The sequence below is a fragment of the Protopterus annectens genome, chromosome 6.part1 (genome assembly GCF_019279795.1).
Source record: "Protopterus annectens isolate FY-2018-M chromosome 6.part1, PAN1.0, whole genome shotgun sequence".
Classification (NCBI taxonomy): domain Eukaryota; kingdom Metazoa; phylum Chordata; order Ceratodontiformes; family Protopteridae; genus Protopterus; species Protopterus annectens.
Window position 1 is genome coordinate 463,980,268 of NC_056738.1, and position 16,701 is coordinate 463,996,968.

At 41.8% G+C, this 16,701-nt stretch overlaps 1 protein-coding gene across 1 annotated transcript in view; it reads left to right on the top strand.

Annotated features, from left to right (window-relative positions):
• PACS1 (phosphofurin acidic cluster sorting protein 1) overlaps positions 1-16,701 on the top strand; it is a gene marked incomplete in the record, with an annotated part of 1,397,033 nt that overhangs the window by 566,407 nt on the left and 813,925 nt on the right. The window contains 1 exon segment of the mRNA XM_044075887.1: positions 5,130-5,274. Within this exon segment, the coding sequence (XP_043931822.1) occupies positions 5,130-5,274 (145 nt within the window).

The window sequence follows — 16,701 nt, forward strand, 5'->3', positions numbered from 1 at the left end:
ACAAGAGAGACATTCATTTGTTCTTCCCCTTCTGTCAGCCACAGTTAACAAAGATGCTTCCCTTCTGGGGTGGGTGGGCATTTTCAGGGGAGGAAATTCCAAAGGACTTGGTCACATCAGTGTTCTGGAGATGAGGGTAGTCCTCCTAGTGTTGCAGACACATCAGGGCTTCCCTCTTCAGGGTGCGATATTGATCCACGCAGACAATAAGTCAGTAGTGTGGTGTATCAAGTAGCAAGGAGGAACACAATCCTATCCTAAGACTATGGCAGCAGGTGATATCTTTGCAGTGCATTCTAATAGCAATGCACATTCCAGGTCAGGCCAGTACGTGCTCAGCTGTTACATCCATATCCCTCACAAGTGGTCCATCAATTCAGCAGTGGCAGCCAAAACCTTCACCTACTGGGGCTAGCTTTGCAACAACCTATTTGTCTCTTCAGCAAATATGAAATTCAACAGCTATTTTGCCCTCTTCCCTCCACAAGGACAGACACCCAGGGACTCTCTGGTCCATCCTTGGCCACCTGGCCTACTTTATGCCTTCTCCTTCCATTAGTTACTAAATTCTTACAGAAAGCATTTCCATGCAAGGCAAAAGTAATCTTCACAGACCTCTTCTGGCCCAGGCTTATATGGTCCTACTACTGTGGCCTCATCTGATGTAACCTCCATAATTATTAGATCCCCAACTAGGTCTTTATCTCACCTCCCATACAACCTCATATGGAGATAAACGTTCTCCAATTTCAGTGATCACTGGTAATCCTGCATTGCCTTTGAAAGTAGTTCAGATTCTGTTTGTTTCATAAGAGCAGTCCACGAGAAAGTTGTGTGTAAATGTAGATAATTTTCTTTTTAGGTTCATAGGTGTTTTCTAGACTAATGACCACAAGGGCCTTTTTAAACCTAACCATGCATCCCAAATCTCTGACTAGTTCTGGTACCCTTGATACGTGTAAGAAGGGGCTTGGAAGATGAAACATTTATAAAAGTAGCGGACACTAAAAGACTATTTGGAGCCATTTTCAGCCCCATTTGCCCTCTGTATTGCAGTTCCTACCCTACCCATTTGATTCAGCCATATAGATTTTCATCAGGGAGTCTACTTTGTTTTTAGCCTCTCAAAAGATGTGTAAGGCATTTTTTAAAAGGCATCTTTCTATTTAGACCACCCATCAAAGACCCCACTCCACCATGGGATGTTATATTTGTACTTCAGACTCTTACCCAACCTCCATTTGAACCTAGGTCCAATTGTTCTATGAAGCACCTCTCCTAGAAAACGTTACTACTAGTGGCTGTCACTTCAAGATGAATTTTCAGGCTACATGCCTTGTCCAACAATTCCCCATATCTGATTTTCTGTAAAAGTAGCATTTCCCTCAGACAAAATCCTATGTTTATTTCTGAAGTAGATTCAGTGACTGCATTAAGCCAAACCTTTCATCTACCAGTCTTTTCCCAAATTATCCTAATAAAATAAAGCATGTGCTACATACCTTGAATGTTCAGATGGCTCATATTTTACCTAAACAGGACAAAAGCATATAAAAAAGATAACCAACTCTGTGTCCTTTTCTCTGGCAAGGTAAAGGAATAAAGTCTCCAAAGTGACACTGTCTAGATGGCTTTCAGATTATATCTCCATCTGCTCTGTGTATACTATCTTCCATGGCCTGCTTCAAGAACTTCTCTGTAGATTACATTTGTGCTGCAGCACCTTGGTCAACAGTGCACACTTTCATCAAATAGTAAAAGCTTGATCTCATGTCATGGTCCAGAGCTTCCTTTGGTTCTACCGTTCTTCACGGTGTTTTGTCATGATGACATCCTAGGAAGAAACTAGCTGGGGATTTTTGTCCCAGCAGTTGGGGTGGGGCCGTTGGGGGCAGTACAGGATGCAAAAGTTACATACTTGCCATACTGGTAAATCCTTATTGTTACTCTTCATACATCTCAAAAGCCTTTCCCACCATGCCCCAACCAAATTTTTACCATCCTTCCTGGATAAACCTGGTAGACCTAAGCCATAAGCCTTTCCCCAAAGACTGGGGAGATGCACTGCCATCATTGGAGAGGGGAGGAGTTCCAGCACTGGAGAAGGAGAACGTTGCCGGCTCAGATCTGCTACAAGGGTAGATGACCAAGTAGTTTAGGACACTGGGGACTGTAGTGATCTAGCTTTATGATAAGTACATAATTTTCATTTTGCGCGTTTTTTGGGGGAGAGCAGTAGGCATCTAGCAGTTAGTTGGGCTAGCACAGCATGCATGAAGATGCAGTGTTTGCACCTGATTAATGTTGGTAAGTGCAAACTAACCAAAGAACACTCAAATAAAACAAAAGCAGAAAAGAGAGCTGCAGTGTTTTTAACTCCCAGAAAGTAAATCTCATTCAATACCTGCCTGTCAGTTGCCATGGCAACATACTCATTCAAGGATAAGGGATATAGCGTCTCTCCTTTCCAGTCCTAAATTAAAGCAATATTAATAGCCATTTTATTTTAATGTGTTAATTTTGCAGTAATTCCATTAACAAGCAACTTTATCCATCCTTCACTGCACACTGTCTCCTTCTCATGTTCAAAGTGCTTTATCTGCACTTTATATTTATTGTGTATTCCCTCTCTTGCTGCTGAGCACAGCATTTCTGTTCAAAAACCCTGACTATGACAGATACACCTTGGTTCAACACTTACAGCTACCTCAAAGTGTCATCCCGGTGACGAGCCACAAACAGTTCTCTCCTTCCCTCCCTCCAGGATGATCAAGATGGCAGCAGTCATTCACTACTATCCACCCTGTTTGACTCCTCCATTGCCTGTGATAAAAATAAAACTTGAGATGTCTGGGTCAGTAGTCAAGACTTTGAATTGAAATGCTTTTTTGAAAGTTATATCATCATAGAACAGGGAACAGACTTTTGAAATGCTTAAATCAGACCTTTTTAATTTGAAAGATGTGATTTAAGCATTTAACAAGTCTGGCGCTTGTTCTCTGATGACTTTTAAAGGGATCTACAAATAGTATGACACAAGTTGCATTTTATTCTCTTGCTCCACATGCATCAGACACTAGCTGTTCTAGCATGGTCTCCTCATTACTGCAACTGTATATCCTGTTCTGCTTTATGAGCTTGTGCTGGGTTCAGGTGGGATATAAGGTGCACATGCCCACCAAGTGTGTTTCTAGTACTTTGCTTTGGACACTTACAAATGACATTTGTTTATCAAGTAGGACATTCCAAAGAATGAGGTCACATCCGTGTTCAATCCTCCTAGAGTTGCAGACACATCACGATTTCCTTCTCCAGTATGTCATATCGATGCACTCAGTACATCAGTAGTGTGACACATCAATAAGTATATTTTTCCACACAGCTAACTAACCCAAGTGCTGGAATTCAGTGATGTATGGAGTTGACATTGAAGCATTCTAGAAAGTTTTAAGAAGTAAGATATTAAGTAACTAGAAATTGTGCAGTTTATTACTTACATAAGATAATACACTCACTAGTGCCAGTCATCTTTTACCATCATATTCTGTTTCATGCTGGCATTGTCGCTCAGTAGTTTGGCAGCTGTTTATATTATGCAATCAGTGATTGCTGCATCCAGTAGTGAGACGGTCTGTTACTGTGTATGTACATGATGTAACTTGTCATATGACTGAGCAGAAATTTGCTGTAGAAGAAGCTTTTTGATGCCTGTCTCCATTTATGCCTTGACTTCCAGAAAACACAGCATCATTGTTCGTTTTGACAGATCAGAACAGTATGGTCATGGGTCATAGTGGATCTTTTTCCGACATTACCTTATAGCTTTAATTTTGGAGAGAATAGAATTGCTGTCATCCTTTTTGAACACACTTTTGTTGACAAAGAATGCTGACTTTTGATCCATTTTGTGAGCACTGCTTATGATGATTAATCTGCATACAGTCACTTGTTTAAGATGAGCTAGCTTTTATTGCTGGTGTTCACTTTGTGTGAGAATGCTATTTGACTTTTCACAATGTGCTGTCTTTTACATTCACCAAGCTTGTAGACTCCCAGAGAAAGTTGGAGAGAAGGTTTTCATTGCTTCCTCCTCCTCTTTGGTGCAACAGATTTGGAATAAAAATAGTAAAGTAAGAGGATGGGGGGGTGCAAGGGGGAAGTTTGCTCCATTGCAGAATATACTTTGAGATTTTTTTTGTCTGTGTTTTAGGTGTTTGTGCATTTTGTTGTCAGTTTTGAGCAGTATTTGATGGGCAGCTCTGATACAAGCTCAGTAGTTTTGAGGAGACTTAGCAGATGTACTTCAAAACATGTCTGTTTTGTTTCTTTTATGTGCTCTAGCCACATGACCAGCTATGTGATTATTTTTCTGAAATATTTGTGTTCTGTATACATTTTCAGTTTAGATCAATGATATTACTTTTGAAACTGTTCAGATCTTTAGTAATGCTAGAGAATAATACAGAGAGAGACACATTTCTCCATGTAGTTGTGCAAACCAAGACATTTGCATTTTACGTTCTGTTACTTGTTATTCATCGGTGACATTTATAGAGAGAGTAGAATGTCTTGCCATATGCAGTTCGTCATTTCTCAGATTGGTAGACTGAACAAAATATAACTGGATTGATAAGCCAAGATGTTTTACTCCCAGTGTTATCTGTTCCTTTTGATTTATAGTACATAGCAAGGATAATAGGTCTCATGGTCCTTCTGTGTAAGATTTTGGTAGAAGCAAATGTGTTAAAACAATCCCCAAAATACTTTTGACTAGTGTTTTGGCTACTTTATTCAGGAAGGTTGCCATTGTCCAAGTTAAACATTTTGGAATTATTTCTCACAAGTTAATGTGTCAACTTGTATAAAGCAACTCAAAACATTTTATTTCTCATTGATTTTGTGTACCTGGTGATGCCAAGTAAGATATTGTTCCCCATCCTTTGAAATCAGTACCCTGTTTTCCCTTATTTTAAAAGTATTTCTGATTTCCTTTAGTAAATGGCATGGTACAATTTGCTTCCAGAAAACAAACAAAGTTTTTAGAAATGGCAGTAGAGGTTGTGTTTGTGTGTGTCACAATTCAAGACAACAGTTTTGTTTGCTGATATAGTATTGTGTGACTTTCTTAGGTAATGCAACACCCCAGTGAAGGTGCTCAGGTGCTTGGTCTCCATAGCAACGTAAAGGATGTTGTAGTGCCAGTTGCCGAAATTAGAATCGACTCTCTGTCTAGCCAGCCAGTTGACCATGAAGGGCCTAAAATAAAGATGTCTGGTGAGTACAATTTCAATATGTATAACAGAGATGTGATATATGCTATTGTATGTTTTAGAAACTACTCACTGATTGTCAATTTACTCTAACAAAATAAAATAGCTGATTATTAATCTGATACAAGGGCTGTAGTAAGTTTCCAGACAGCCATTTACAGAATTTGTTTATAATTATGTTTCTTTATAATTGCTCTTGAATTCCTGAATATTCTGAAAATTTTCTTCCCCATTGCTGCTACAAAAATGATTTTGTGCTAGCAGTTTACATAGTAATCTTAGAGGATTTTGCTTGCATACTACTAATATTTTCATAGTATCCACAGTACTGTAATCATAGCAAAGTTATTGCTTGCATATCTCTTATCCTGTACTACACTACAGAATTACAGAAGTATTTCTAAAGCTGGGGATGCTAGTGTAGTGCAGTAGTATAGAGGTTTCCAGGCTTCTCCTTTTGCTGTAATATGGTTAAGGTGAGTGTAAGTTGTAGCCTAGTAGAGAACCATAATTCTGGATAGCAGGTATGTTACTGTGGTTCCATTCTAGAGTGGGCCTAATTGGAAAGTTGGTTATATAACTTTTTAGGTAACCTGAGGTGCTGCCATGGAATGGTCAAGTTTTAGAAGTTGTATACACTGTGACTAGCAGTCTATGATATCCCAATTAGAAGATCAGTCTGTAAAGTCAAAGATCAAAAAGTTACCTAACAGAAAATGAAATAAATGTCACATTTTGCTGTCTCTGATGTAGAGGTTACACAACTTTTTTCTGGTGTACTTTTTGCATGTGCCTCTGATTTTATCATGCCTCCCTTTTGAAGTTTTGAGCTTATTCATTCCCTTGTACTGGCTAACCCCAGCACAGACGAGAGAGACTGAAGTTTCTGTCATCAAGGCAGCCACTGAGGTGATTTCTCCCTTCATCTGCATCCCAGCAGTGAGGGCATTTATATTTAGGCCCATAACATACCCCCGATCTCTGCTGTGAATACCTGCATCACGGCAAGGCTTCCTATTCCCTCCCTGTGCATGTCTTTCACCCATACACTGTGGACTGCCATCACCAGCTTGGAAACGGCAAGCTCACATCTTCGGTCCTGGTCTGTTCTTATTCTGGGGCCTTAAATTAATGCTTCACCGAAGCTATCTCCTTTAAGCTGTTAGTTGATGGTTGTAAGGAGAGCGAGAACTTACCAACTATTCCCCTAACTTAAGACTCTGGATAAGATGCTTCAGACCTTTCATTACCTTATTTTTTTAATATGTGTTCACATTAATTTTGCTTGGTGGCAGAAGGCGCATGTAAGCCTATCTAGTCTGCCCTGTAAATGAATTCATTTTTGTGTTCATTTTATCCCCATTATTGTCTTCCCTTTTATTCTTTCCCCACCCATCGCATACCATGTTGAATGCCTTTGTGGAGTTGCTGTTCACTATCCATTCTGATAATCCATTTTATACAAATAAGGCCAGCTTCATGAAGAAAAATTTTGATAAATCACAGGAGTAGTTGGTCCCTACAGTCTGCTGCCCGTGACCCCATCTTCCTCTGTATTTTCTGTTAAGCACAATCCCTTCACACATTCCTGACATGATTTTTCACCTATGTCATTCTCTAATCTCTGGTCACATTGACTCTGCTTGATCCTATGCCCTCTTTTAGTGGCCTTTTTGTTTACTTCCAGCAACCTGATGTTACTTTTCTTGTATGGCCTTCAAAACTGTACACAGCAGTTAGGTTTTGCCATGACAAAGTCTTACCGGCCTTAGGCATAGGCCAACTAGGCGGCCACCTAGGGCGCCAGTCTAGCAGGGGCACTTTTCCAGTATTTATTTGGTGTAGGTAGACCAGGATGGGGGCACCAGGTAATGAGTTCGGGGGCGCCGTGGAGCCCTTTTGCCTAGGGCACCAGTTGACCTAGGGCTGCTGTATTACTGCTTTGCTTTTTAAATCTCTCCTTGAGAATACACTGCTGCATTCTGTTGGCTGCATGAGCTACCATCTGTTAGGGCATGCATATAGCATAATCTCAAATAAGTGTAAATCCCTGTCAGAAAGCAAAGTGAAAACACTGGTCACATCCTGATTGGAAAAACATTTTTCCAGTAAGGATATCTGTAAGTAGTGCTACAGAACATCGGCAAGAGATGGCTGGAACTTACTGAAGAAAACTGGCAGTGTAACCAAGGTATTGGAAGCAAATAAGTAGAGAGGGAAGGGTAATAGAGTAGGATGAGGCCAAAAAAAGATGTTTGGACTGAAGGCTAGATACTGCCAGGGACTGATGTCAGTGTGTAGGCAAGAGAAACAGATGGGAGAATTGTAATTGAAAGACCTGCTCTGGTAGAGTTTTTAGTTGAATCTAGAACAGAAACTGCTGCTCAAAAAGGGATAATTAGTTATAAAAATCAAAAAGAGGAAGTTAGAAAAGATTGGAAGGGATGCTGGAAAAGTTGTTTACAAGGGAACAATGGGCAGATGTATGTATGGCACCCAAGTATGCAACAAAGTTCAGAAGGATTAGAATTTTTGCTTGGAAGTGTTTGCATAGGTATTTTGTAACCTAAGCAGACTTCAAAGAATTTTTCATTGGGTAAATAGCAAATGTTGTTAGTGTTATGGGAAAGAGAGATGACTGGGCTTATATTTTTTCAGAGTGCAGTGAGTTTGTCAGATTTTGAAAATTCCCTACAGATTGCTCTCTGAAATATTGCATGAGCAAATGGCTGTAACTAAGGAAATGATTTTTTTTTTCTGCTGGGACACAGGATCTGAATTGCCTAGACATAGTAAGACCTTGTTAGGTTTAATTATGTTGGCTGCCAAAAACAAATACGAGAAAATGTATCTCAAATCTAAAGCATCTGTATTTAAATTATTGAACATTATAAAAGAGTTAAAATAACTGAAAGGGGGAGCTTTAGAAAAGAGAAGAAGCAAATTACACAGAAGTAAGTGGAAATTGTCAGGACAGTACATGCAGAATAGTGTTTAGGAGGAGTGAGATTTAAGGGAAGGCAGGATCTGAGCAAATTACATAATGTGGACTGAAGATACAACAGATGGAATGAATAAATGATGTGATTTATAATGTATGCAAAGAGAAAAGTGTTAGTATGGTTTTCTTTTCTGTTAATGTCCATTGATAAAAACTCACTTCAAATTACCAGCCTTAACAATTGCATTATCAAAGTCGTTCCCTCTGCCAAACTCCTGGGGGTCACCATCGATGAACACTTAAAATTCAATACTCACATCCATCTTAACATCAAGAAAACACACATAAAACGCGACCTACTCTACAGAAACAACCACTTCCTCACTCCCTCCACCAGACAAACTTTAGCCACTACCTATCTCCTCACCTCTCTTTTGTATGGCACTCCTTTCCTTACCAATCTATCTTACCTTCAAACTGGAAGTGTGCTACAACAAAATCTCCAGATTCGCTACCAAGGCAAAATCCTCTTCCCATCATTGCACCTCCCTACACTCTTTAAATTGGCTTGAACTCCCTAATCAACTTGACTTCCTCCAAATCGTCACAGCCCACAAATTATTATTCCAGCCTACTAGCTGCCCTGCATTATCTAATATCCTACAACCATATACCCCCCTTAGACCCCTTAGATCTACTCACCAAAACCTTATAATCATCCATAAACCCAAGCACCCAGCTGGTCAGCTTCTACTCTCCTTTTCCCTAGCCAAAAAATGGAATGCTCTGCCCTCTACTCTGAGGACCTGTGACAATCCACACACCTTCAGAACACAACTTCATTCTTACCTGTTTCTTCACAGGAAATGTAACTGCACTCCTCAACTCATACCTCCCAAGCTCTGCGCGTCCTTCTCTCCTGGCTAACCTTCATACCTAAACAGTAACATCCAGCCATTATGCTGTATGCCTGTCTTTCTCTTGAAAAATGTTTAATAGTTTTGCTGTCTTTACTGAATGATACCTGTTTTGACTGTAATACTACCTGTTGATTGTTATACTACCTGTTGATTGCAATGCAAATATTGTTCTTGTAATTCTCTATGTAATGTAACTTTGTATTGTGGAGCTTTTCTCCCCGGGCCTCCAGTGAAAATGGGCTCTTGAGCCCAGTGGACCTCCCCGGTCACCAAACTGGAATAAATAATAATAATATATAAATAATGTAGACCTATGTTGTAAGTGATAATTTAATAAAGGTGTTTAAAAATGAAGCGAGTCTCTGGCAGTGATGAAAATCAATAGAAACTTAGATAACATCCTTATGCAGCAGACGTGATTGTGCACATTACAAAAATAAATATTCTGTGATTAAGATGGTAGTAGAAGTTGTGACGAGAAATCATTTTGCTGACTTACATACAGTGAAATAGTTATTTACCATCATAAAGTCTGTATGTATTTGCATAAGGTTATAAAAATGTGTTTGTTGACATCATTTGTGTTTAGAAATGTGCACCAAGTGAACAGTGTTCATGATACTGGTGCACCCTACAAGAGAAGGAGTGAGAAGTCGTAGAAGGAAAGTTTAAAAGTAATATTTTGCATGCGTTAGTTATACTAAACGCTGGTGCAGAGCATACCTCTCAGCTGTACAGATTTTCATAGAATGCCCAGATTTTTGCCTTATATTTTTTGTCTATTCCTCGTAAAAAAAATTTTTTTGACAAATAGGGATGATCTAAGGACTGAAGTCACTAAATAATGACATGCATTTTAGTTTCAGACTTAAAATCCTTCAAAAAATGTAGGCTGACACAAATCCTGTTACTGTAGCAACTTTCTAAGTTTATAAGAACAATATTTAAAATGTGTCCCTATTTCTGGGCCTTTGTTACCCACATTATGTCAGGCTTTGTCCAGATTTTGTGTGCTAAGAGGATGAGAGGTATGGTGCAGAGTATTGTGTACCAGATCTCAAATGTTTCATAGGTGAATACTAGGCATTCAAGCTACGGACCATTACTAAACACCTACCCAGTAACCAGACAGTGACCAAAGGTATGAATATTTGTAGCCTGTGTCAGTAAGGTAACACCTCAACCATTTTGCCGACCCACCAACAAACTGAAGCATTGGGTCTGAGAGAACAGTTTGAAATCGTTATCATGTAAACTGCTTGTATGTTACTGACATTGTGCACGTCACAAGGGCCTTGTTTCTGAATATAATACAATGTGCAAGATCCAGTTCCATATAACAAAATGTAGTTGAATATATAAATGTCTAATCTGATGTTAATCTTCATTCATTCTTGACTGTTGGGTCTCTGTTCCGTCCTCGGAACCGACTCAGCCATTGTAACAAGCTTGTGCCAGCTAGAAACTCTCAAGCTAAGGCTACCCATAGTGCCTCTCTTCCCTTCTCCTCAGATCTTGTTTACTGTGTAGAGTTTCAGGTTGCGTCAGGCCGTGCTCTCAAGCTAAGTGCTTTATTTTTATCAGTGTATTTCTTCTGCATATTTATTCCTTTAATATTTTTTGGTCGTTTGATACTCTATTCCCTAATTAGTGTGTGTGTGTGTGTGTGTGTGTGTGTGTGTGTGTGTGTGTGTGTGTGTGTGTGTGTGTGTGTGTGAGACAGTACTGTTTTTACCAATCTTTTACCTATTTGGTGTTTCTTAATTACCATAGTTGGTATAGGCCCCTCTCTTCCCTCGTACCTCTGGTATCTCTCAAGTATCTTTGTTCTTCCCCTTTCTTTTTTCTTCTTACTCCTTCTGGGTATTTCTGTTTCTGCCATCGCTGGTACCATTTAAAAAAAAAAAAAAAATTTTCCCTTAACTTGCCTTGATTTCACTGTTGTTGTGTGTGTGGGTGATGCGCGTGAATGGCTGTTCTTTTTATAATCTACCTTTCAATGGCTGAGAAACAGAAAGGTACAACTGGTTTCAAGCAGTGTGACACATGGCAGAAAGATGTCCAACTCAGATGGGCAGCTTTCCTGCGTTTATTGTTTGGTGCCAAACTTAGAAATTCAGCCTCCGTGCGAGCACTGTAAGGGTTTTAGTGCCTGGACCCTTGCAGAGCATTGCAACAAATTGATCCTAAAAGGTTTGTTAAAAACCCCTTTTTCAGAGGCTTTGTCTGAGGCAGAGGTGTCAAAACCTCCAAAGAAAGAAGCGAAAAAGAGGAGCGACTCAGTCCCAATGTCTCCTCAATCTCAGGAACCAAAATCGTCCAAAGGCCATGTTTCTTCGGAACCGAAGTCTAAAGAATCCAAATTGGCACCAACAACCCTTGGCACTGGAGTCTACGCTCCCTTCCATGGTGCCGTCTATTTTTATGGAACCGGCAAAAGTTACCACGGTACCGACCCCTTCAACTGTGCCTAAGACCCTGTCGACACCAATAATAGTTTCCCCTATAAAACTGGTCACTCCCCACCCCAGCACAAACTTTTGGTCACTCTACCTCAGTGCCGAAGGTCAAACCTATAGCCAGGACTCTATATTCCACATCCATCGTCCCCTTTGTTGGTCAGCAGCTCAGTCCTGTCTGTTCCACCAGGAGCCTTTTGGAGCTTGATGTAGTTAGACTGGTGGATCAGCTCTTGTTGGCAGGAGGTATTCCAACCCCATGTAAGACCTCTCTCCTACCCGGAGCCAAGGTTGCTTCTCCCAGGAGTCCAGCATATCTTCCTCCTTCAACCTCCCTGCAGGATTTGGTGCCCTTGACACCAATGCCTCTCCTGGTGCCAGCTTCTTCAGTACTAATGGTGGATCTCACCTCAGTCCCGGAACCCACTCTGTGGACCTCTGCTCCGTCGGAGCTAACCCACTCATGGGACTTTGACTTGGCTGCTGACTCTGGAATCCCTAGTACAACACCAATTTTTTCCATAGTGCCGTCTACGGTTCCGGTTGCTTTGACAGTTGAGTTCTCTCAGGGTTCCTTCACTGGAGGCAGGCTCGTTGGAGCGGGGTGTGATACTGGTTCAGAGGTTGTCTTTCTCAGTTCCGGGCTCCCATCCCTCTTCAGGTGGGCCTGCCTTCCAGATTATGGAAAGAACACTCTCCTCAGCAGGCTCACAGTTGGCACCCATTCCATCAGAGTGTCATAGCTATGTATCCTCTGGCTCTCAGCTGTCACAGTCTACTACATTGGGACAGCAGGCACAGGAGCAGCAAGACACCCTACCGCAGGGTACCCTGTCTTTGGAGTCCTCCTCAGACCTTCCTCCTGAGTAACCGTTGTGTAAGAGGAAGCACTTAGATTCTCTAGAATAACCCCTCACTGAGGATACAGGTTACGATGAAGGAGAAGGGTCCCCACGGTCACCCCCTAAAGATGTCTCCTTTGGAGACATCCTGGAAATCTTGAAACACAGGGGTGATTGGAAGTCCACCAACCCTTCCTCCGAGGAATCTGTTTTCTTCCAGGCTTTCCATGCCCGACCTTCTACTTCTTGGCTGACCTCACCTGCAGATGATTTGGTCAAGCTCATCATGCAGCGTGCTTGGAAGGCCCCTGACACTGTAGAGCCAGTCCCCCAGAGACCAGACAAAATTATTACTGCACCAGAGGACCAGCCCCACTGGTCTAAAGGCTTAGCAGTAGATGCTATGGTGTTGGCGTCAGTCACAAAGAAGGAATTTGCAAAGGAGAGTCCCAACTGTTCATCCTCCAAACAGGAAGTCTCGGACGATGGACAGATTTAGGAAGCCGGGTCTATGCTTTAATGACCTTTGTCATATAGTCGTTGAACCTCTTGGCACATTTTCCCATCTTCAGAGGGACCTGATCACTGAGCTCTCAGGCACCTTGGCAGGAGCAGTATCTGACAAGTTACAAGACAAAGTTGTCTCTCGGCTTGCAACCTTAGAATTGATATCCAGATCGTCCATGTGGCTTATTGCTCACACAGCCGAAGGGATGGCCAGGGCAACGGGTACAGGTGTTGCTATTAGGCATCATGTCTGGATGCACTTGTGTGATTTTGTGGACCCTTTAAGTCTTCCTTCGTCAGCACTCCTGCTGATGCTATCTCATTGTTTGGCCCCAAAGTCAGAGGCACGTTAGCCAGGTATGAGAAGGACAGAAAGACCCTTTCTGCTTGTGGGCGTACATTTTTCGACTCCTCGATGACCTTATTCTAGGAATCAGATGAGTGGGAAGATGTGGTTCAGGAAGTCCCAAGGGCCATTTTGGGACACACGTGAGTTTTCCCCCCTGGGGCAGAGGGGGGAAGTCATCTGGAAGACACCCCTGCCATGGCAGAGGGGGCCAGTGTAACCAGGGTTCCAGGGATTCTTTCTCTGGACAACCCTACCAGCACTCCTGAGCAGCGGCCTGACCACCTACCTCTGGAGGCAGTCAGGGGAAGACTCTCTCTGCACCACTTAACCTGGCACTCAATAACAGTGGTTTCCTGGGTGCAGATGATAATTTCCAGAGGTTACCAAATCCCCTTCAATCTCTAACCAAAGCTGCAAAAGTGAATCCCCAGTGTTTCAACCAATCAGACGGACATGGCAGTACAAGAAATCCAAAAGCTGCTTCAAAAGAGTCATCCAAACAGTCCCATCAGACCAAACAGGATTCGGATTTTACACAAGTTTCTTTTTAGTGCCAAAAAAGACAGCGGACTGGAGGCCAATTCTAGACCTCGGTGCCTTGAACAAGTTTGTTCGACAGACAAAATTCCGGATGGTCACAGTACAGTCTATCCTTCCATTCCTGGAAAAAGATGATTGAATGTGCTTTGTAGATCTTCAGGACGTGTATTACCACGTAAAGATGGACAAACGCTCCAGAAGATACCTCCGCTTCTGGCTGGGAGACCGTCACTACCATATTTGCGCACTGCCCTTTGGTCTCACCACAGCTTCCAGGGTGTTAAAATGCATGGCAGTGGTTGCAGCTCATTTAAGGTTACAAGGATTCTGTGTGTTTCCCTATCTAGATGACCGGCTCCTCACCACCCTCACGAGGCATCTACTGCTTCATGCCTTGGACTCTGCCCTAGACCTTACAGAGTACTTAGGCATTTCTGTAAACGGGGAGAAGTCAAAGCTGTCACCCATGCAAGAGATAGAATTCATCGGAGCAAAATTCAACACCAGTTCCTGTGTGGCTGCTCTACCTCTTCACAGGTTACAAAGGTTAAGATCACAGCTTCAAGTGATACTCTCACGAAAAAGTCCCGGCTCTCTTGGTCTTGCAACTTCTAGGGTCAATGGCTGCGACAATCACTCTAGTTCTATGAAGATTTTTCATTGCTGGGGTCAGCCTTGCTGTGACCTATTTGCATTTCCCATAAACCACAAATGCAGCAAGCTACTTTGCCCTTTGCTCCCCTCAGGGGGAGTCCCCAAGAGATGCTCTTCTACAAGATTGGCCCCTGGGACTGCTTCACGGCTTTACACCCTTCCCCCTGATTCCCCAATTTTTGAAGAAGGCCCGGTTGAGAAGCAGAGTAATCCTCATTGCGCCTTATTGGCCCCAACAAGTCTGGTTTTCCTTTCTCTGGCCTCACCTGGTAGACTGTCTGTGGACTCTGGACCCAACCCCAAACCTGCTGTCCCACTCACAGGGGATGGTCCTTCCAAACCTATACAGTCTCAAGCTGATGACTTGGTACCACCACTTCCAGTAATTGCCAGGCAGAAAGATCTGTCTTCCCCCGTTCAGAGGATTCGTCTTGCTTCCCATAAACCATCAGCCAGAAAACTTTGTCTGAGTAAATGGAACAGATTTGTGCTATGGTCTCTTGCAAAGAAAATTTATCCTTTTTCAGCCTCACTTCATAAGGTTTTAGACTATTTGTCAAACATTTTCCAATCAGGAACTTCAGCTTCTACTATTAGGGTTTACTTAGCTGCCGTTTCCAATTTTCATAATGGCCTTGGTGATCTGTCCTTAATGTCTCATCACCTATGCAAAACTTTTTGAAAGGAGTCTTGCATTTGAAACCACCCTTTAAAGAACCCATCGAACCTTGGAATTTAACGTTAGTTTTACAAAGTTTAACCCATCAACCCTTTGAACCAGCAGCCACCTGTGATATCAAATTCTTATCCCGGAATGCCCTTTTCCTGGTAGCCATCACGTCAGCCAGGAGAATATCAGAATTGCAAGCCTGGTGTGTGAAACGCCCATACATTATTTTTCACAAAGCGAGAGCATCACTCAGAACCAACCCCTCTTTCCTTCCTAAGGTTGTATCGGACTAAAATATTAACCAAACTATAGACCTACCAGTTTTCTTTCCAAATTTCTCAAACAAGGGAGAAATATTGCTTACATTTGTTGAATGTGCACAGACAATTACATTTTTACTTGAATAGAACGAAATTGTTTAGAAAATCAGACCAATTGTTTTTGTCCTTTTCAGGCGCTAAACTGGGCAAACCGGTTTCCAAAGTTACTTTATCAAAATGGTTGAGAGATTGCATCATCTTGTTTATGGCCAAAATAAACTGGGGTTTGTATTAGCAAATCAAAAAACCCTTTAACTGAGTACCTAAACGTTGACACCTATAACGCGGACCGCAAAAATCCCAAACACACTAAACAGCGAAAAATAAAATAATGAACTGTCATAGTCGGCCAACCCCACCACCTGCTACATACTACCTACCAAAACAAAATAAATAAACCACATACATACACTAACCAAACCCTACTTTTAACCTAAAGTAAAGCACCAAAACCCTACTTCTAACCCTACACTAAACCACACAGACACAACTAACTATGCACTATCCTTAACCCCTCCCTAACCTTAAGGTCCGTAACTACCGCACAAGTCCCCTACAGACATACACCCAAAAAAATAAATACACATAAATATAACAAAACCCTACTTCTAACACTACACTAAACCCCACATACACAACTATCTATGCAGTATCCATAACCCCTCCCTAACCCTAAGGTCCGTAACTACCGCACACTTCCCCTACAGACATACACCCAAAGCAAATAAATAATACACATACATACAGCTAAATAAAACCCTACTTCTAACACTGCACTAAATCTTACATACATTACCTATCTATTAACTTTCCTTAACCCACATCCTAACCCTAAAGTCCTATCTATCGCACACTTACCTTACGGAGCTATACTGCAGATGGGCCAACCATTGCACTTCGACATTTCCATTTTTGCTGTTTCGGACGTTCGGCGTTTCCATATTTCGCACAATACGTGTCACTCTTTCCGTATTCGCGATTATGGTCTTTCGCTCTGCTAATGGGAACCCAGTAAACTGAATCTGTCAACAAAAGTCAAAACTCATTCTACCAGATCAGTTGCCACTTCAGTAGCCTTCCATTCTAGAGCCTTTATGAATGACATTTGTGCAGTGGCCACTTTGGCTAGCCTGCATACCTTTATCACTCATTACAAATTGGATATGGTCTCCAGGGGAAGAGCATCCTTTGGCTCTATGGTGCACAGGAACATTCTTTCGTAGGGCCTA